The 22522-nt window shown below is 43.8% G+C and overlaps 1 protein-coding gene across 1 annotated transcript; it reads right to left on the reverse strand.

Annotated features, from left to right (window-relative positions):
- Positions 1–374: 374 nt before the first annotated feature.
- Positions 375–14932, reverse strand: SLC10A2 (solute carrier family 10 member 2; the record flags this gene model as incomplete). Its single annotated transcript, XM_083610946.1, has 6 exons — positions 375–1410; positions 3234–3391; positions 6494–6669; positions 6753–6841; positions 11468–11586; positions 14493–14932. The coding sequence occupies 6 exons, from the start codon at positions 14930–14932 to the stop codon at positions 1241–1243; spliced, it is 1152 nt and encodes a 383-aa protein (XP_083467072.1). The 3' UTR covers positions 375–1240.
- Between the last annotated feature and the right edge of the window lie 7590 nt (positions 14933–22522).

Genomic DNA, 22522 nt, shown 5'->3' on the forward strand with positions numbered 1-22522 from the left:
ACAGCAGCTTAAATGAACCAATAGTAGCTGTACCCTCTGGAACCAAAAGGCAGTTACTTTACCCTAATGCAAATACAGACAATAATAATACAGATATAAAATCCCTTGACTCAATACACAACAAAGGTAATCACAAGATGTGGTGTCTGCATATCCATTTGAATGGAAAGCCTATCAACTTTGGAGAGATGAGCCCCCTCAAATAATTTATTGGGGCACCAAGGGATCTTGGCTCCTAGGAGTTGGCTCCTATGATTTGGAAACAATGAATTTGGACTGGAGGGATTATCAACCATTTTTTGCTTAGAATGGACCACCAATCTGTGGAGTGGAAGATGCTAAAGCAATGTGCCTTGTTCAGGGAATTCAGGAACATTGCTGAAGTTGTTAGTGATAGTTGTTTAGATAGTGATTCATAAACCCATGTTGTTGTTGTTGTTGATGATGATGATAACAGTTCAGAATATGAATTTGTCTGCCCTGTAATGATCAGCTGCGTCAAGCGTCATTTCCCAGTTCTTCTGTGGCTTGGAATGTACAACTCCAAGATTCTGCACATGCATGAACAGTGTTCATGCTGGCCAGACTACTTTGTAGGTGCACACATGAAAGGTCTTAATAAGCTCTTACTCCCTATGAAACTCTCATTGATTTGGACTTCCGGGGAGGAGATGGTGGACTGAACATTTTCTGTCGACAACTCTTTGACAGAGATCATTATGTGGTGATTATTGATAACCAAGCCATAAATTGTAGAGTTGGAAGGGACCCTGAGAATCAGCTAGTCCTGTTCCCTGCAATGAACAACTATGCAGCTGCCCCATATGGGGATCAAACCTACAACCTGGGCATTATCAGCATGATGCTCTAACCAACTGATTTTAGATTTAATGGTATTTATAATCTACAGCCATAGGAGAGCATTAAATAGTTAGCCACTTATTTAATGTATGTATGTATGTATTTATTTATAAATAGTGTTATTGGACACCCTAATCCCTGCCAAGCCATACATGGGATTCCAGGTGTCTTGGTCCCCATTCAGGGTCTGTGCTCCTTTGGAGAATTGAAGATGGGGTGGAACTGTTGTAGCTTTAAGAAATATGGTCTATTCACATATTTACACTTTTACTCTGCATGGAGGGAGTACAGACCATACAGCATGGCCATCTCGAGAGGGGCTTGTCCAACACAGTCCAATGTATCTCTCCCAGCCTGCCTTCAGCCAGCCTGCTCAAGGCTATACTCTTCCATTGGGAGTCGCTGACACGTGCTTTTCTCCTCCTCCTCCCTCCTCCAAAGTAAATCCTCCATTCATCGTATTGTGTGTTGGCTCCTGCGTTGATTCAGGTTCGTTCTCCTCGTCGGTCGAGTCTGGATCAGCAAAATACCTTTTGTGCACCTGGTAGACTAACAACATTGGCACGACATGTCAAAGGTCATAATAGACAGGATTGAAAGCATTTCAGCACTTAACTGAACCTGGTGTATCAAGGAAGAGCTGGGCTGTGATCTGGTACCCGCTTACCCATGAGTAATCCCCACTGAACTAAATGGGACTTCCTTCTGAGAAGATATAGCTAATAGTGCACTGTTGTTGTTAAGGCTGGTAAAGGTAAAGGGTAAGGGACCCCTGACCATTAGGTCCAGTCGTGACTGACTCTGGGGTTGCGGCGCTCATCTCGCTTTATTGGCCAAGGGAGCCGGCGTAGAGCTTCTGGGTCATGTGGCCAGCATGACTAAGCCGCTTTTGGTTTACCTTCCTGCCAGAACGGTACCTAGTTATCTACTTGCACTTTTTTGGGTGCTTTCGAACTGCTAGGTTGGCAGGAGCAGGGACCGAGCAACGGGATCTCACCCTGTCATGGGGATTCGAACCGCCGACCTTCTGATCGGCAAGTCCTAGGCTCTGTGGTCTAACCCACAGCGCCACCCGCGTCCTTAAGGCTGGTATTGCTTGCTAATGCTGAGGAGTGCTTAACAGCCAACCTCTCTTCCCAGAGATTGTAGCTCTGGGGTCTCCAAACAACTCTCAGCAGCCTTAGCAAACTACAGTTCCCAGGATTATTTGGGGAAAGCCATGGCTGTTTAAAGTGGCATGATACTGCTTTAAATGCATGGTGCAGATGAGTCATTAAGATGATACACTGCGCACAACTTAAGGTCTCATTTGCACAACCCAGAGAGTTGTAGACTGGAAAGGAATTGAACAATACTGGGTGTATGTGGCTGCTGTATAGCTCAATAACCACCCCTGAGAGATGAACAATAAATCAGGAACACTAGCCTTGAGATGAAATTACAAAGCAAGGGAGGTGGTGGAAGGCCTTGTTGAAGTCAATGCGCAAAACTCTGGTTTGAGTTTCCATGTAAGCCATGGTTTAGAGCAGTTTCTTAGCCTTTTATTTCTGTTTGCTCTCTCCCTAGGTGCAGTGGCCTTCGAAGGTGGAGCAACACCTGCAACAATGGTTTGCTAATCGTGGCAATACAGACACTGCACCAAACGGTTAAGCTTTAATATCCGTGTTTTAGCATGATGTTTGAGCTGAGCCAGGTGACATATTCTGCTTACGTTGTTGGACAACAGCAAAGGTTGCCACTGGATTTGCAGCCAAGTCCGCTCACCCCTTTGGGGGCGATACTTTGTCTTGGATGGAGGGGAGGTTGTATTCTCTGCCTGCCCCTCCAAAGGCTGGGGTATCCCGTTAAAGGGATCCGGAAAGAGCGGTTATGTCTACGTGCCCAGGTGGGGCCAGGGCCAAAGGCACTCCCCCAGATAGTGGTCCCTGTGGGGGTGACCCTGTTTGATGTAAATCTTACGAACCCCCACCTGGTTTGACCTACACGTCACTTCCAGGGGGAGGCCGGAAGTATTTCAGTTGCCCCATGCCCAAGCCAAACATCTTTCATCTGTATTCAATAGAGTTGTGGCCTGTTTTGATCCAAGCCAATCATATTGGCCTCTTACTTATATGGGTTAGGGAATGGGGAGCGCAAGGCAATTTACTTGTACAGTTTGCAACCTTGATGATTCTTGGATTTGTTAATTCATTTATGAGCAGTATTGACAAAGTCAGAGTTTCTTGTTCTGTTTGGTTATCATTCATATATATATATATATATATATATATATATATATATATGAGAAACAGAGTAAAAACCCTTGTTCTAATGCAAACTGATAAAAAGTGGGGGGAGAGAGATTAGAATGGGATGTACATAGGGTGACTTACCTCCCAAAAACATTGCTGCAAGTATTAGCTGGAAAATACTGTAGATGAGAGGGAAAGTAAACATCAGCTCCAATTGTTCTGGGCTGAATGAGAGCTGTACTATGGTGGAAGCGAGCTGAGTATTCTGCATCCCCGTTTCCAGAGCTACAGTACGACACCTAAAAGAAATGACATTATTAAAAAATCATACACACACAGACACAACCACATAAAGAGACTTAGGGTGCTTTCAAATCCCCACCCTAAGATTTTTCTGTGAAATCACCACATTTCGTTCACTCTCTCTTTATGGTGAATCTGCACAACGCCATCATCCAAACATTCTCATCTTGAATAATAATAATAATAATAATAATAATAATAATAATAATAATAATAATTTTATCATTTATACCACCCCCATCTGGCTGGGTTTCCCCAGCCACTCTGGGCGGCTAACAGGCTATATCGAAACATAATAAAACATCAAACGTTAAAAACTTCCTGATACATGGCTGCCTTCAGATGTCTTCTAAAAGTTATGTAGTTCTTTATCTCCTTGACATCTGATGGGAGGGCGTTCCACAGGGAGGGTGCCACTACTAAGAAGGCCCTCTGCCTGCTTCCCTGTAACTTCACTTCTTGTATATACAGTGGTACCTCGGGTTAAGTACTTAATTCATTCTGCAGGTCCGTTCTTAACCTAAAGCACCACTTTAGCTAATGGGGCCTCCTGCTGTGCCACCGCCACACGATTTCTGTTCTCATCCTGAAGCAAAGTTCTTAACCCAAGGTACCATTTCTGGGTTAGCGGAGTCTGTAACCTGAAGCATATGTAACCTGAAGCGTATGTAACCCGAGGTACCACTGTATACAAGAATCTCAACAGGTATAGATGCCTTTAGCATCGCCTTTATAAAAGGTTGGGGTTTTAACATAGGTCTTGCCCTATTGAGATAGTAAACTTATCAAAGCTTAGCATATATTGATTACAATCTCTGCGGTGAGCACTTCTTAATGGTCCCATTGATCTATTCCTTACATTAACATTTTAATGAGCACTAAAATAATTTCTCTTTAACGAAAGAGCGATTATATACTATAAAGTCATAAAGGTATAATATGTTTGGTTTATCTATTTTTAAAAAGCTTTTTAAAACAACTTAGCCATGTCGCTACAACAACAACACCGTGGTCTACTTGTGTTATAGAACCATAACTTTACAATATTATATTTTTTTTTCATGAAAATATATAGCTTGAAAAGCATTTCAAAGCTAATTAAAAGATCAATTAAGAAAAATAAACGAGGTCATAAAAAGGTACCTTCCACAAGGGTTATAATGAATATGACCTATGTCGCACACATTAGTGCTGACAGAACATAATGTGATGTACACATTGAAAAAGCACTGTGTTCCTGATAGTGTGACAGCCAAAAGCACTTCTGCTGAGAGGTTTCTTCCCATCTAGTGGTATATAAAATTTGTAAAATAAATAAAATAAGTATGAGCAATGATTGGGTAGGCTGGGAGCAGCTCTGAACTGGCAGTAACATCATCATCATGTTGTTTTTTTTAAATAAAATGCTTAAATTTACCTAGGGCTATACAATAAATTTTAAAAAGACATACACACTTTAGAAATTGTCCTCATGTTACATATTTAAAGAAAGATCCTGGCTTGCCTGTATTGCTGTTACGTTTATGGGCTGCATTTTTTCATTAATCTGCACGTGGCCAGAACAAACCAGAGATTTCACACAGTATACAGTGGTACCTCGGGTTAAGTACTTAATTTGTTCCGGAGGTCCATTCTTAACCTGAAACTGTTCTTAACTTAAAGCACCACTTTAGCTAATGGGGCCTCCTGCTGCTGCCGCACCGCCGGAGCATGATTTCTGTGAGAACAGAAGCAAAGTTCTTAACCTGAACCACTATTTCTGGGTTAGCAGAGTCTGTAACCTGAAGTGTAGGTAACCTGAAGCGTATGTAACCTGAGGTACCACTGTACACTGAAAAAGGTGGTGCAAAAGTAGACCTACTCAGTTTGCAATACACTAGGTAGATTTCTATTGCTGGAAATCTCAGGATGCAATGCTTTGGGTGGGTGCATATTGGGCAGTGAGACCCACTGAAATCAGTGGGGATCGATCCCAAGTTAGCACGCGTAGGATTGCGCTCCCATTCTCTTAACTCCGTACCCAAGGGCTCAACGATATGACTGGAATTGTAGGAAGGCTGGCGAAGTGAGCAAGGAAGGCACTGGATATTTCTCCAGTCATTTGACCAGGGGCAGCCAATCTGTATGCCTTCCAGAGATTGTTGGACTACAACATGCAACATCCCAGGACCCAGACCATGGACAATGCTTGCCGGCAATTGTAATCTCATCAACGCTTGGAGAGCGCCATGTTAGCTCCTCCTGCACTTGACCAAGGGCAAGATGGAAATAGTTTGAACGGCGGACGGTGGGTTCTTTAAGAATCGGTGTGAACTTCCCTGCTGAGCAACCTCACCTAAAATTGCTCACTTGCATTCTGAATGCACACCTTGAAATTGGCCCTGGGCTGCTTCACCTTGAGCTGATCCAGAGTCAATTACACGATGCATGAATGTGTGACTAGTATCCTACTGCATCAATGTATTTTGTGTCAGTGTACATTGCAAAACAGGGAGAAAGACCGAGACATTAAATTTGCAGATATAGCAGTAAGTGACCTTCCTGACTCTGCTGCGAAGTGCATCTTATATTGCCATTCCACTCAGGTACCTTGCGTCTGCTCGGACCTGTATGCATATTGAGGCCTTTAAAACAGGGTGCTGTCTGTCCATGCATGTATTTCAGTCCCTGATGTGCCTTCTCAACTTGACTGGCCTTTGCAAATCTCTGTTCTACAGCACAAACTAATGGGACGTCCTTTGGGTAATCACTGAGGGACTTGCCGGTCACCTCTCTGTGTTGAAGCCATTAGTCAGCTCCCAGGAAATGAGAAGACAAATTTGCTTGTGCACAGCACCAGATAAGTGGATTGGGCATGGCTTGCGACATGTTGCCGCAGTGGGGATGCTGAGGAACAACTTTACAAAAGTATTTCTTATAGCTTTGTAGCTGCAGAAGAGCTGTGTGTCAGTAAACGGCAAAAAACGAGATGTTCTGCAACATGTTTGGAGCGTTCCAAAGCTGTTGCGGTGCGTTTGCAAGCATTACTCCAATGTGTGTGTATGCATCAAGCCTGAAGGAAACAGAAGCTGTTCCATTCTTGTATTCCAGAGCCTTACCTGTGCCAGGACTGGCCAGCTATGCGAGCCAGAAAAAACCCCACCGAATAGCCAGCGAATGGAAAGATGGTTCCAATAATCCAGAGTGCAGGAGTGATGGTCCAGGAGCCCTGGTACAATATGCCTCCAACCACAGCTATGAGCACTATGAGAACAGCACCACCAATGGAACCAATCTGAGGGAGGAAAGAGAAGGTCAGTACACCTTGACATTTCTGGGTAGCTTTTGGATATGCATTTGGGGAATGTCACACCTTACCTTGAGTACGATTTTAGCTTTTGCGGGCCATCGATGCTTAAAAAATATTCCGAGCGAAGCGGGAATGACAAGTGCTACCAGTGAAATGCCTGGAAGGAGAAGAGGACAGGTTGGGCACAGAACTCTTTGCTTGAGAAGGGTGAGGTCCAAACAATGCGATCTTTTGAAAATGCAAGTTTGGGGAAGGGGTCAATATATAATAATAATAATAATATAACAATCTATTACTTATACCTCGCCCATCTGGCTGGGTTTCCCCAGCCACTCTGGGTGGCTTCCAACAAGAGATTAAAAATACATTAAAACGTCAGTCATTAAAAACATCCCTAAACAGGTGTCTTCAGATGTCTTCTAAACGTCAGAAGGTCCCTGGCATCTTCATGTAAGGCTGAGAAATACTCCTTGCCTTAAACCCGGAAGAGTCACTGCCAATCTGTGTAGACAATAATGAGCTGCATGGAGCATAGGCTCCAACTCTGTGGGGCTGGGGACACCTCACCCCCAAAGTATGTGGCAATAGGGCTGAGCCCCATCAATCCTGAGGGGCTGGACCTCCTCACGGTCTCTTCCTGACACGCATGATGTGTCACACATGTGATGTCATGCACATGCGACGAGCCCCCCCCCCCAATGTCAGGTGGAACTCTGGCATGGAGCAATGGTCGGATTCTGCATAAGGCAGCTCCCTGCACCCTTTATTTCAGTTCCCATGCTTTCTCACACATAGTTGTCTTTTTTACCTTGAAGAATCAAATATTAATCAATTATCTCATTCAGGAAGCTCATGGCTGTGTAGGTGGGGATGACAGAGTGAGGGATTGCCCTAACAGGGTCACCCAGGGATTGCCATGCCTGAGACGGTGCCGCTGATCAAAGTCCTGACAACTGCCTGCTGCACCATGCTGGCTCTGTGTTTGATAGCCTATAAAAAGTCACACGTACACCCAGCTGGATAACAAAAATACAGCTTTATTTCTCCTGTGGTTAATCGCTGTCATTCTGTGGCATACCTTTTCTTTTTTTACAATGCTATGAAGCATTGATTTTTGCCTTTGGGGTTCTACTTCTATAGTCAGCACTAGTTTAAAGCTTCTCTCGTTGTGTGGCATTCGAGGGTTTTTTGTTTCTCAGAAGAAGAAGAAAAAAATAAACAAATGGCTTCTTGGTTCTTGGAAGTGGAGGCAGAGAGTAATACTGTCGTCCCATTATTGTGCCATGCACACAGCATGCCTTAGTACTAGAATGGTATAGATCTGAAGGCAGTTTTGGATCCCAAGGCAACAAATGTTGACCAGAAAACTAAACCCAAAGAATTGACTGGTTAGCTGAAACCAGTATGTGAAATTGCTCCATCCTTATTGCCTCTTTAGAGTTGCCCAGTTGCAAGCATCTGCTAAAAACAAAAGCCACAACTGCTGGAATTCCCTTACTACAGCCTAGACTCTACACCGAGCAAACCTATAACCCATTGACACCCACAAAGTCTTTCCCACTTTCTTCCTAGACCGTTTGAGGTTTCTTCCAGTCTCCCTTTCTCCCTTTCATTGTTTCTCACATTCTTGCTTTCCAGGCCACTGACTACATTGTCCCTCTTCCTTTCAACGCCTTATCACCTAACCAGCCATAAAATTCCTGTTCTCATTCTTATAATATACAGCCCATGTCTATCAAGTGCTGTGAAGTTTCTTCAGAGCTTTCTTAGCCCTTTGCCTCAGCTGTTTCTTTTCTCTCCTTATTTTTCCAAGTCTCACTCTCTACTTACCCTTTCTTCATGCTCCCTCTTGTCTATTCTACATTCCTTGTGTCTAACCCCTTCCAATTCCAAAGCACCACTACAGCCTAGAACCTGTTCCAAATATGCAATCTGAATCTGGGTGAGGTTTTAATTCCAGTCACACTAACATATTCCCCTCTCCTCACAGAAGCTGGACTGCAACCTGTTTAGTTTCCTTAGCAACTGAACATTCCATAACACACGGTCTTGGTTGATTAGTTTCACCAGAAGCTTTATCACCACATGTGCAGAACTATATAGATTGCTTGTTTTTTTCCTGAACTTCTGCTATGGCTGCATTATGATATCATGTTTGGTGCAGAACACATCCAAGGGAGCATCTGAATTTGTTGGTAGCAGTCTTCAGCACCCCACATCTAATGCCTGTGTTACCAACCTGTTTGGACTTTCTGCTAGCAAAAACTGTGGACAGAGTTTATTTATTTTTTGTACATGGTAACTTGCCAGTCTGGGCATGATCTTTTGGTTTTAAGTATATGAATAATATCACTGGCCACAAACTATACTAATGGTCACATTGGCTACCAGCCTGTTCTTCAGATCTGTTAAGGGGTCCAGAAGACAGTCTTTCCATCACAGTCTTATACAAAGGTTTATTGACATAAACATACCTGTATATTTATAATAGTTTGCTTGTCACACAATTCTCCCTATCTTCTATGTTCTTTTGGAAGCATTGTTTCGTGTTTTCTTGGCACAATGGCTATTCCACGTTCATTTAGTTAAAACATAAATTTAACCTGTCTTTTCTTGCTGATTTTATCTCATCCCACATGAAACCTGGGAGCCCTTACAAATGAACCCCACATTTCACTCCAGAATTGAAGTAAATTTTGTGGAGATCTTTGCACCTGTTGGAAATGTCAGGGTGCAACTCTGCTTTCACTTTAGGTGCTTTACCTGCATGAGAAATGGAAGGTAGAGAGGAGTCTTCAACTTCAACCTTCCTAGACTGTCCTTCTTGCACTGTCCCTTTGACAGCTTTCTCCAGTGTTAGACTGATACCCTTAGAATTGCTGACCTGACCCCACTTTCTCCTTCTCCATGCCTTCCTTGTGAGAAGAAGACATGTGTGGAGCTCTCTCCACCTAAGATGCAAGAGCAAGCATGGAGCAGTGCATCTCTGACTTAGACTGAACTAGGATCGTCCTATCAAACATTTGTTTTCTGCAATAAACATAGCTTTCTTATTTTCATAAACTCCACATCTCAGTGTGATTATATCCATCCCCCCAGCAGAGATGCCGTATTCAGTCCAGCTTCTACTGAGCATTTAAACTTCAAATGTTATGGGCACCATCATTCCATTTCCACAAAGGATGTTGATTGATAATGTAGAGACATAGATACACATCCCCTCAAAAAAAAATGTAAATGATATATAATGAAATTCAACCAAGGGGATTTGAGGAAGTCACTTAATAATGTTACCAAGATTTAAACAGGATGTATGTATGTTTGTTTGTCTGTTTGTTTTGAATTTTTGGAAAATCATTAATTTTTTTTTAAAAAAACAACAATGTAAATTGTGATCACAATAATGTCACACACCTTTAATGAAAAACAGAAGCGTGTATTGATGCTGTCTTAACTGAACTTATAAGGGCACCACTGGAAATGTAAGTCACATCCTGGGCAAAAACCTGGGACACTCTGGTACTTATTGTGAGGGACCATCCTACATTGTGCCAACGCAGACTGTGTAGCCTTGGAGGAAGCTACCCTGGAAGTTCAAATAAGTGTGCACATCTGGAGTGAGGGAATGGGAAATGATGAAGCAGCAAACTCACCAACCCCAAATTCAGCACTACAGAGGTGCTCTACACTTCTGAGTGTAGAGGTCAATGGTGCATTGGCATTGTAGACTTATGGTGGAATTCAATGTCATGCTACAGCTAGTGTTCCACCAGCCAAAGCATTTCTGCTTGTTGGGTGTCCCATCTTGCCCTGTGTGCTGCTCTGGGGGTTTTCCTGATCAGATTTGGGGGAGAGGGGGTAAAAGTCCCCTTGCACGAATGGGACTCACTGTGCCGTCTTCTGCTAGATCCGCTCCAATTCCCAGTGGGGAGGAGTTGCTGTGGACCGCGTGGCCACCCACTCCCCACCGGGGGCGGGGGACTTTGTTGCCCGTTGCCTGGGGGATCCCGGCCATGTCAGAGCCTGGCCAGCCAATCCGCTGGCCGTAGGGGTGTGGCCTGGGCCGTTTAAACGGAGGAGCGAGCCAGAGGCCTTCCTCTTTGGCTCGCTTCCTCAATCACCCGCCCTCCCTCCCTATTTTGCAGGTTAGGCACTGATTGGCCTTGCTATGGACTTCAGTTGGTCGCCTTGGTTGTCCGAGGGGCCTGGTAGGAATTTTTCCACTTGGCAAATTGGCACTGGCCACTTGGTTTCCGCCTACCTCGTAGCAATCGTCACAACTTTGTTAGGGTTGCGGTTAGGCATTGTTTGACCTTGTGTGGGGGAGGGGAGGTGTGGCCATCACCTGCCGCTCCATGCTTAAGGGTATTCTGTTAAAGGAATCCGGGGGTGTTGATGTAGTCTGAAGCCCAGCTGGGGGGCTAAGGCCTTGACACAACCCCGACAGGAACACCGGGGGAGTTTGAGCTGGTTTGCATCGACAGGGCTCCCCCTACCGGTGGCTTACCCTTACTGGACTTCCTGCACAATGGGCAGGAGTCAGATATAGTCAGGTCCAATCAATGCCTAAGCCAATACTGCTCACATTCTGTAATTCAACGAAGTTGTGGCCAAAATTTGCCCAGTAACATAAACCTAATATCTGTGTCCTTGTGTGAGTTATTTCCAACGAGGGGGTGGCTGCGGGGTCTCGACATGTAACGCAAGAACTCAGTTGCATGGAGTCCTGAAGATGTATGATAAGAGAACGTTTGCTGTGGGAGAAGGTACAAATGTGACTTACCGATACTGTCGTAGGGGATTAAAAGGGAGCTGTAGTCTGTCCAAATTTTGGTATAAAGGAAGAGGCAAAGTGGCATCATTCCCATGGCCAGCAAAGTCGAACATGTTGTCATACTGATGCTGCAAGAGAGTTGGTTGCGATTACTGTTTGTACCATGCAAGCTACAAATACTTTTTGCGTTGATGAGTCCATGGCTTTGAAATGGAGGCTCAGCACAGACTTAGGCTGGTTCTTATAGCTCTGGAATGGGCGTTTGGGACTACAACGCCAACCAATTGTGTTCTGGCTGAGGCTCATGGGAGTTGTAGTCCAAAACACCTGGAGGCTGGTTTAAGGAGGTTGCTGGTTGAAAGCAGTTGGAGGTGGTCTTATTCTCTCCTCTTCCTCATAAGGCCCTTGGAAGAACCTCTATGCTTCTAGGGTCATCTGAAAAGCACAGGAACCTTGAGAGCTGCTTCTGGGTTATTTGCACTATATTTGCTCCGTGGGGTTTTATGTCCCTTCAGTCTTGAGAGCACTGAGGAAGGAATGCTGTTTGATAGGATTAGGTGGGTAGTCACAAAATGATGCCAAGTTAGAATGTGAAGCCTTTGGTCCTGAGAAAATTAAATTCTTGGCTACAAAGAAAAGTCAAAACTGGTAAATGCCAGAATTGAAGTTTAAAGATGGTGGCCAAAAGTCTTTAAGCACAGCTACCTGGGAATAAGACCCACTGAAAACAATAGAATTTACTTCTGTGCAGAGATTAGAGTATCACAGAAAGTGTTTAAATATGGCATTATTTAAAAACAGACCAATTTAGTCTTTTGCCAGACTGGGGAAAAAAAAGAAGGAATTTATTCCTGTTCTCCATTGATGTTGGAAGTGGGTACAGATTTTTATTACAAAAGTATTCCAGGGAAACTCCTTTGCCCTGGTGCAGAAAACACAAGGGATATGTGGGAGACAAAAGACAAGCTCTAGCAACATGTTATTGCAGGCATAAGTTTGTATGTTTCTCCATATGCATTCCATATGGAAGACCTTTCTCCCTGGCAAGCCATCCGGCACTGTGGAGCACTTGTGGGTCTGAGGATCTCTGGAGTGGGATGAATATTTGCACCGTATAGTGTTTTGCTTTGCTTTTAAATGTCCTGTCTGAGTTTCAAAGGCAACTTGGTAGTCCAGCAGGTTTGAGACAAATGTGTGTATTAGGATGGGCCCTGATGCAGAATGGAAGAGTTGTGCCACATGAGATTAAAAACAACAACACCCTCATATATTCCGGCTGTCTTCAAATATTGAAAGGGCTGCCATGCAGAAAAGATGGAGCAGGATTGCTACCTGTTGCCACAGAGGGCAGGACTAGAATGCATGGGTGGAAATGGCCAGGAAGCAGATCTCAACTAAACATTCGGAGAAATGTCCCAAGGATAGGAACTGTTCAGCAGTGGAACAGACGCTCTCCTTCATTGCAGGCATTTAAGCAGAGTCTAGTCAGCCTCTGTCACTCAGGGATGCTAGCACTGCATCTCTGATAGTGGCTGATCAGCCTCTGCTGAAAGAGACCTGCATCACTGATGTGAAACTGAGCTGGGTGTGTGTGTGTGTGTGTGTGTGTGTCTTACTATACAACCTTCAAGGTCTCTTCCTAATCAAAAGTTACTTGATTCAAAGCAGCCAGTCAGATGCTGCTGGAAGCTCTCAAGCAAGGTGTGGAGGTGATGGCCTTGATGGGATGGTTTGTCTCATGAAGGATATGCCTAGCATTTTAGGGTGGTGGAAAAGTTATTTCAGAGCCAAGTTACTCAAGACACTGGGAGGCATGTCATGTGATCTGCTGCAGAACCCGCCCCCTAAAAAGCTCAAAACAGTCTCAAGGGTTGCTGAATCAGATCAAGGCAGCAGTACTGGGGGAAAGAGTGACTTACCATCCCCCCCGTGCCATTTTCCTAATGTACATTGCCCCTTATATTGCTTTTTGCCCCATCGGATAAACTCCAGGACAAATACTAATTTAGAAAAAAAACTTTAGGTGGGAAAATGTGTGCTCCAAATGGCAGTAGGATCTATTGTTAATTGCTGTTGCTACTACTACTACTACTGTAGTGGGTTCTCCTCTTATTTCAAAGTCAGGCTGAGGTCAAATGGAAGAGCCACCAAGCATACTGTTCTCTATCTGTCCTTGCTGCTCTAACTGTGGCGTTAGAGTCAATAACTTTGCAGATGAGCCTGGAATAGTAGCCTGAGTAGATAATACCAACCCAAAATATGTTTATCGATGGACTAGCATGCAATCGTTCATCACCAACAGACACAATCCGGATAACCTTATTAGTAGCTCTATACATCCAGCAGCTTTGTATGGGTTTCTCCTTTCTGGGAAGTTCAGCGTAAGTTTGCCGTGTGGCATCAAGGTTTGCTGTTCTATGGAGCCATGATGCAGGCAAGTTCCAAGCAGCTTTCTGGATTGTGTGGCTTCATGCCACAATAATTTTTCAGTAATTAATGTATACAGAGTTAGCACTATAATTCAGGGAAGGATTTGAGTGGGATACCTTAGAGGCTATTCCTGTTCCAGGTATCTGCACATCATCATCATCATCATCATCATCATCATCATCATCATCATCAAATTTATTCCATTACCTGTCCTTCACCTTAACATCCCAGCATGGGTTAGAACAATGAAAACACAACATTAGCATTGAAACACACTACTATACAATATGAAAATCAGCTTAAAAGAACTTAAGCTTAACAAAATAAGGTGGATCCTAAACATATACATCTCAAGAGTAAAAATCCAAGGAGAACAGATGTATCTTCAGCATTCTCCAAAAGTTATATAATGAAGGTGCCATATGCACCTCTGTGGGGAGTTCCACAACTTAGGGGCTACCACAGAGAATGCCATCTCCTGGGCTGCAACCTCCTGAGCTTCTGAGGGCAGCGGAATGACCAAAAGGACACTCTCCACCAACATTAGCACCTGAGAGGGTCTATAGGGAAGGAGGCAATTCCTTTGAGAGCCAATATCTCTTACCTTAGGTCCATGTCACCATCTACCCAGTAGGCTAAAATATTGGAAGATGTTCCACCAGGACAGCAGCCCATGATGATCACCACAACAGCTTGTATAGGAAGTATATTGAAGGCATACGACAGCACAAAACCAGTCAGAGGCATAATTCCAAACTGGCAAAGGAAGCCTACGGCTATGCCCCATGGCCTTCTAATGTGTCCTAGAAATTTCTTCAGCTCCACGTTGCAGCCCATGGAGAACATCACCATTGCCAACAAGATTGTTAGGACGGTGCTTAAAATGGTGCTCAAAACTCTGTTGAAATCGTCAGTAGACAGCACACAGGATGTGCCATTGCAAATCGTGGCATTGGCAGAGCAATGTGAAAAATTCGAAGTTGGCTGAGTTGTCAAAAAGTGAGAGGTCAAGATGCCCGCTGTGCTTGAAAGGTGGTCCTGCATTGTTACAGCAACGAAACACTCTGCTAACCTCTTAAACTCTGTATGGATGCTAGTAACTCAAAGCAGTTCATTTTTAAATGACAAGGGGCAATAAAGTGATAAACAAACACTTGAACTTGGCCGCTGTCAAGGTTTAGAGCTGAGAACAACTGCTGAGTCAGAACATTCCAGTTGTACAAATGAATATACAGACTCTTTGAATCAATCATTTATCCCCAAATTTGACTTGGGGCCAATTTTTAATTTTAATATTTAAACACAAGGGCCATCAGGAAGGAATAGCGAATATAGTGAAATGAGGATCACGAGGACCTCTTAAGGGCTTACTTTCTCATATTTATTTCTTTGCCTTGCTTTGTTTTTCATTTAACTTAATGTGATATGTCACACTTTAAAGCAGCTTTCCCCAACCTAGTCCCCTTCAGTTGTTGCAAGACTACAATTCCAAACATTTCCAGGAAGCATGGATTGGTGGGGCTTGTCACCCAACATCCAAAGGGCAACAGTGTCCTCATGGCCAACCCTAATATTTCCAGCTGAAAAATACAATGATAGGTGGTCTGTGTCTCCTTGTCTTATTCTGAAACGTTGAGGTGAAACGCGTCCTTCGTTCTCCCGTGGTATTCTTCACGTGTTCATGTTTGTGTCTCTTTGTACACAAGGTTTATTATTGAAATTATCTTTCCTGGAAGATTGCCTGTTTTGACTACATTGCATAAAGGTAAGGGCAGCGTGTTGGCATTCACGATAATCTTCTTGACTACCTGAGAAAATTGGTGATATCGTGCGACTGTTGTCCTTGGCTGCAGTTGGAATTCAGGGGTCTCCAAGGAAAGGCAGGGGCAGTGTGGGGTGGAGCTCCTCACTCACAGATCTGCCCTGTATCCCCTTAGATCAACATCTGAGGCCCTTCTTTGTGGCTTCCTCCTTGAGAGGTCTGGAGGGTGGCAACACGAGAACAGGCCTTGTCTGCAGTGGCTCTCTGTCTGTGGGATGCTCTCCCTAGCGAAGCTTACCTGGTGCCTTCATTATATACCTTTAGGCACCACCAGCCAAAAACATTCCTTTTTAACCAGGCCTTTGGTTGATTTGATTGACATCCTATGTCCTTGGTGGGGGGGGGTGTTATCAGGTTGTTGTTTTTATTTTGATTATGTATTTTGTGGTTTTATTTTTTTGATTTTATTCTGTGAAATGCCATGAGACCTCCTGGTATAAGGCGGTATATTAATAATAATAATAATAATAATAATAATAATAATAATAATAATAATAATACAGTGGTACCTTGGGTTACAAACACCTCAGGTTACAAACACGGGAAGTAGTACCGCGGGTTAAGAACTTTGCCCCAGGGTGAGAACAGAAATTGTGTGGCGGCACCAGGAGGCCCTATTAGCTAAAGTGGTACCTCAGGTTAAGAACGGTTTCAGGTTAAGAACGGACCTCTGGAAAGAATTAAATTCATAACCAGAGGTACCACTGTAATACTTGAATTTTGTCAGCCTTGGCCTGTTCTCAACTTAGACCTGTTGGTGACAGGACTGGCATAATCCAGATGGCAGCAGTGGTGAATATTGGGCATTGAGTGTGGCCTGGGAGCTCTGCTCAGCATCACTGCCAATTAAAGGTAGGCAAGAAGTCTGCCCGCAAGCGATAGAGTGGCAGGGATGGCCACTGGCTCAGGAGTCTAGTGATGGCAGAGAAATTCGATTCAGTTTTCCTTTAAAGATGAATTTACCTCATTCCCACTCTCTGAAACAGAAGCACAGCCACCCCCACCCCCAAATTCTCACTGCTCTGAATTTTGCAACGCAGTTCTTCAGCCAAGTGATGTGCACAAAAATTCCTATCTTAGGGTAAAGTGTGCATAAAAATGCGTATACTAGTGAAAATGCATTATAGCAAGGAAAACTGCTTTGCAAAAATGCACATGTTAAGCAAAACTGCATACAAAAATGTAGGAGGAATTTGCACTAAAATGCTGATGGATTTGGATGAGGACTTTTCGAAATCACCAACTGAAATATAGAGGACTGAACTTAAGAATGAGGAGCACAAGGAACTGAGAGAAACTGAAATTGACAGATTCTCCTATCCTTGCTGAGGATTCCCCCAAACCTAGAGCCAGGCCTAAAAACCACTATGGTGAAGGGAATTCAGGAAACAACCATCCGCTTCTATTGGGAGATGATTTTTTAAAAAAAAATTACAGATTTGCCAAACCCAGTAAGCCCCCCATGTTTCAGGCAGGATCTCTCTGGAAGAGCAGTTTGGGAGGAGAACAGACATCTTTGTAGAACTGTGGAACATTTTTATGTTTGCTGTTATGACCAGGTGTTCCATTGCACGGTTCATATAACTACGAATAATTAGTATTAATAAAGCAGTGTTTTGTGCTTGTCCGAAGTGTGCAAGGCCTTCCCTGAACATTGTAAAAATGCACAGTGGATCTTTCCCTATCTTTTATTTAGAGGATAAGATGCTTGTTAGGCTAAAAAATGGTTGCAGTGAAGTTTTTGGGGGAGGGTGGGGAAAAGGTCACAATTGCTTCGCAAGAATAGACTGAGTGCTGAATTGATGAAAACATTTTCTCCTGGCATCCAAACAAAAAAGTTATCAAGTTAGCATGCTGTAAGGATGTGTTTTATGAAATAAAGGAATTGCTTAAAGGTGGAGGTGCTGTTATGGAGACATCTTTGTCAGATGGCAGGTGTAAAAGTTAAATAATTTTATAAGAACAAATGAATTGTGAAGAGGAACAGCAAGTCTCTACGGAATTGATAGTGAAAATATTGCAGAAGATTAGCAGACAAAAGAATGCAAGGGAAATGTTTTCTGACTTCAAGGCTATTTGTGATCTTGAACATTGGATGCTGTGAGTTGAAATGCGGTTATTTTGAATAATATATCTGTTGCCTAAGTTTGCAAAGCTGACTTTTTCACTTAACAAAAATGAGAGTCTCATTAGAAGATAATTAAATAAAATATATAGTTATGTAATTACAGTCTTATCTGTAACAAATATGCTGCTGCCCTCAGATAACCTTGCGGGCAAAGACGATGGGTATCTGTAGGGCAATGGTTAATACAGAGGTTGCTGCAACACATACCATAATTCAAACCTAAAGGTGGGTCTGCAAGTGAAATTGCTCAACAGCTAGGCAAAAGCAAAGAGAGGGGCCTGGGGATAACAACACCTTCATAAGCAAAATAATAAGCTTGTAGTGTCCACCCAGCTGTTGAACAATTTTCTCTGAAGAAGGTCTTACTGGCAAAGCTCATTAATATGTGTAACATGGAACCATAGGAACAGTTAATGAAAATTCTAGTTGAGTAACTTCTTCTTCTTCTTCCTCTTCCTCTTCCTCTTCCTCTTCTTCATTTATATTTATTTTTACCCTGTCTTTTTCCCTGACGGGACTCAAGGCAAATAAAAGAACTGCTAAAAACAGAAAAATCAAACATGGATAGAATTAAAACTATAAAAGGTACAGGGACCCCTGACCATTAGGTCCAGTCGTGACTGACTCTGGGGTTGCACGCTCATCTTGCTCTATAGGCCAAGGGAGCCGGCGTTTGTCCGCAGACAGCTTCCAGGTCATGTGGCCAGCATGACTAAGCCGCTTCTGGCAAACCAGAGCAGCACACGGAAACGCTGTTTACCTTCCCGCTGGAGTGGTACCTATTTATCTACTTGCACTTTGACGTGCTTTCGAACTGCTAGATTGGCAGGAGCAGGGACCGAGCAATGGGAGCTCACCCCATCACGGGGATTCGAACCGCCAACCTTCTGATTGGCAAGTGCCACATTAACCCACAGCGCCACCCGCGTCCAATTAAAACTATATACACGCATAAATTCTTTTTAAAACATAACATTACAATAAACACAGCATGGCACCAGCTTTTTCATTAAAACCGGTCAATTCCCAAATGCCTGTTGGAACAAGGAAGTCTTCACCTGCCAGTGGAAGGACCAACAAGGAGGGAGCCATTCTAGCTTTTGCAGAGTGGGATTTCCAGAATCTGGGAGCAGCCACTGCGAAGGCCCTCTTAAGAGTAAGCAGCCTTTAAATTTACCTGGAGTTGTTAAGGTTTCTATTCTCAACTAGTTAAAAGGTGTGACATCTGATGCAACAGGGTTTATTCTTCCTCTGCTTTCCCTACAGCCCCCTCCTACCCCACAATATTCTCCAGAGGGTTGGGAGATCTTCTGAAGCTATTTTTTGGGGGGTGGGGTGGGGAAATGGGACCTTGAAAAGGGTGGAAGAGAAACCGGGAGTATCATGGTACAAACTGGCCTCTCTGTTGACTTCTGCAAGCAAACTGAAAACACAGGCAGGAACTAAGAACGCTGGGACCAGAAGTGGCTTGTCAGTTGTGTGTGTGTGTTTGGGGAGCTGCTACAACTAGCTTTCCAGCAGATGGGGCACTGTTGCTACCAGGAAGGAGAGAGGTGAAAAGGCAGGGAGGTCAGCACAGTGAAAATGCACTGGTGGAGCCAATCTCGAGCTCCTGCCGTGGGTTTGCACCACACCAACCTGTCTGCTGCCTCATCCTCCCAGTAAGCCACAGTTTCCCACTTGCTAGGAAGTTTGTGTAGTGGCTCCAGCCCACTTGGCTTAAGAGATCATATGTCATAAGAAGCTGCACTGTTCTCTGTCTCTGCCTAGAGTTTCACCAAAGAAATATTCTCATTCCATGCAGAGTCCCAGAGAATGGGAAAACTCTGGGACAACTCGAGTTCCATCTTGGCTTTGTGTGCGCTAGAAGAAAAGCAACCATCGTTTCATTTTGCCATGATGGTAATCACAATTTGTGTGATAAGCGGATTTGCTGTATGCTGCTATCTAACTGTCTTTGAGCACATTTCAAGTTTTTTAACAGACGACCACATCATCTTGGTGGAATGAAAAAAAGTGTTCCGAAACCCAGATTTACCGCATCTACGCCCATCAATGATTACGAGGCCGATACTAAATGATTACCAAGAATGTAATTTTTGGCCTTTTGGCAACTGAACTGTCAAAGTGACCTCAAAGCTTATTGGTTAAATAGCTGTAAGGTACATCACTCCATATTTCTGAAGTCAAAGAAATATGACTCATGTCATAACTGTAGACGTTAATGTTTTCAAATCATTTTATTGGATTGGAATACTTTAATAAAAGCCGGCATTTTCATTTTCCCTAGTAAGTATCAACCTTGGACTTTGTCATGTAATAGACTATGCAAATTAACCCAGCCTTTACTTGAAAAGTTACAGTTTTACTTGATAGGGAAGATTCACCTAGGCCTATCGAACCAAATTTCAGAACTTTTCATGTGACACCAGGGGAATGAGTATATGCATGAGTGCTTGTTTTTAAAATTCTGTTTCTTTCAGTAAAACATCTTAATTTTTACAGTTAATTTTGAGCAAAATAATATAACGTGGTTTCAATAGAATGCATAGAAACTTATGCCCATTGCTCTCTAGCAAACATTTCGGTTTGTAACTGTTTTCCTTGCAAAGTTTGGTAGGAGTAAAACTAACATGCCAATTGACACATACCTTTGTAATTCGCCATTTCTAGGTACTGGGTTACATGTGGCTTACTTGATGTCTTGCCACAAAGTTATTAAACATGTAGGCTAAACTCCATCTCCACCTTATGATGCGCTTTGGATAGAGATGTTGGAGGGACAAAAAATGATAATTGAAGGTGGATCAGTTGGGGGAGCTGGAAGTGTCCCTATTTTCATCAGAGGAATGTTGGAGGGTATGCAGAGGTTCCTCTTTATGTTTCCATTGTCTGGCCTTCATAGTACATCGTGTGCCAATACTTAAGGCTGGAAGAAGATAGAAACCTAAAGAATAAGAATAAGAGCTATGCGCGCGCGCGCGCGCGCACACACACACACACACACACACACACACAGAATAGCTTAAGCTGCATCCGTAATTAAAATAAATCCATCACGCTAGCTTCAAGATACCGCAGCCAATTAATCTGAGCCACGAGCGCCAATTAGATCTTATTGATGCACTGTATTTTACCAGACAAATTGGCTTGTATAGTGGCTTTTTGTGTACTCCAAACACGCTGTAATTTGATGTTAAGACCTTGATTCTGTTATTTCGCAAGGTAGCCTGAAACTAATGGTGTGTAATCTCTCCAGAATTCAATTAAAGCACCTTCTCCTTCATTCAAATCTTTAACTGCAAAGGCAGCAATTAATTCTGGAAAGCTGGGTGGGGGGTAAACAAGAAAGGAAAAGAGAAGCAAACAGACTACTGGAAAGGGAAGTTTTGTATGTGAGAGAGATAAAAGCAGCATTAGGACACTATTTGATATGCCCCTTCTTGACCACCAGTCAGTAAGATGCTTAATTCTGGTCTTTGGGAGGGTTCCAGGGGATCCGTTGCTCTCAGTCAGTCCCCGAGGCCCTTCCCCAAGTAAATAACTTCGCACTGACATGTAATTTTGGCTTAAGTTAATGGGCAAAATTTAGGCCACAACTTTATTGATTACAGCAAAGTGAGCGGTGTTGGCTTAGGCATCGGCAACAGACTATAACTGACTCCTGCCTCTCTGGCTGGTAGTCTGAAAGGGTAAACACCAAACGAGGGAGCAACATTGATGAAGATCAACCGAAGTGCACCCCGGGGTTCCTGTGGTCCTGGTATGGCCCTAGCCCCTCATGCGAACTTCGGACGAGGTCCAGGACCCCCAGATTCCTTTACCATAATTCACGGAGGGGCAGGGGATGGCCACACCTCCCGTCCCACACACTTCACTAAGCCAATGCCTAACTGCCAAATCTTATGATTGCTAAGGGGGTAGGCGAAAACCAAGTGGCCACTGCCAATTTGCCAAATGGAAAAATTCCTACCCAGCCCCTGTTCCAAAACAGGCGACCAACCAATATCCGAAGCAAGGCCAAAGCAGCAACGCCTACAAATAGGGACGGGAGGGCGGGTGTTTGGCAGCGCAAGACAAGTGCCTCAGCCACGTCATGCTGCTGCTTTTATAGGCCTCCACCAATCAAACGGCCTGGTGTGATTGTGGGGCCATACAGACAAGACCTGGGCCATGCCCTTCACCTTCAACCTGGCAGGGGCTGTCTTAGGGGCCCGTGCACAACTGGGACCCTTGTTAAAGAGGACCCCATTTGGTTTGGTCTAGTCCCTATTTGATCTGCATGGTAGGCAGGTATAAAAGTAAGACTGGCTTTTAGGAAACAGTTGATTTTAATGTGACGAAGTGTTGGATTCATGCTTGTTTCACCCTCCCTCTGCCCCATTCCCAAATATTGGCATCCGTCTGTCTCGGGAGACAATGGAGGGGTGACATCAAACCAGTGGAAAGTTACAGCGCCTGCTTTGGCTGCAGACCATTGCTTCCTCCCATGTTGTTTTTGCTTCATTTGAAGCACTGAAGTTACCTCTCTGGGGTGCAAGCCTGGGCAGTGTGTATGGAGGTCCTGGGCTGCCGTCTCGGCCTCGCTGATGTGGTCCAAAGGGAAGCAAAGCAATACATTTGGGGTTGGCAATGGAGTTATGCTGGGAATAGGAGAAGTTCTTAAACAGTGTCAACAGCATCA

This window comes from Podarcis filfolensis, assembly GCF_964270895.1.
Source record: "Podarcis filfolensis genome assembly, chromosome: 4".
In the NCBI taxonomy this organism is placed as follows: domain Eukaryota; kingdom Metazoa; phylum Chordata; class Lepidosauria; order Squamata; family Lacertidae; genus Podarcis; species Podarcis filfolensis.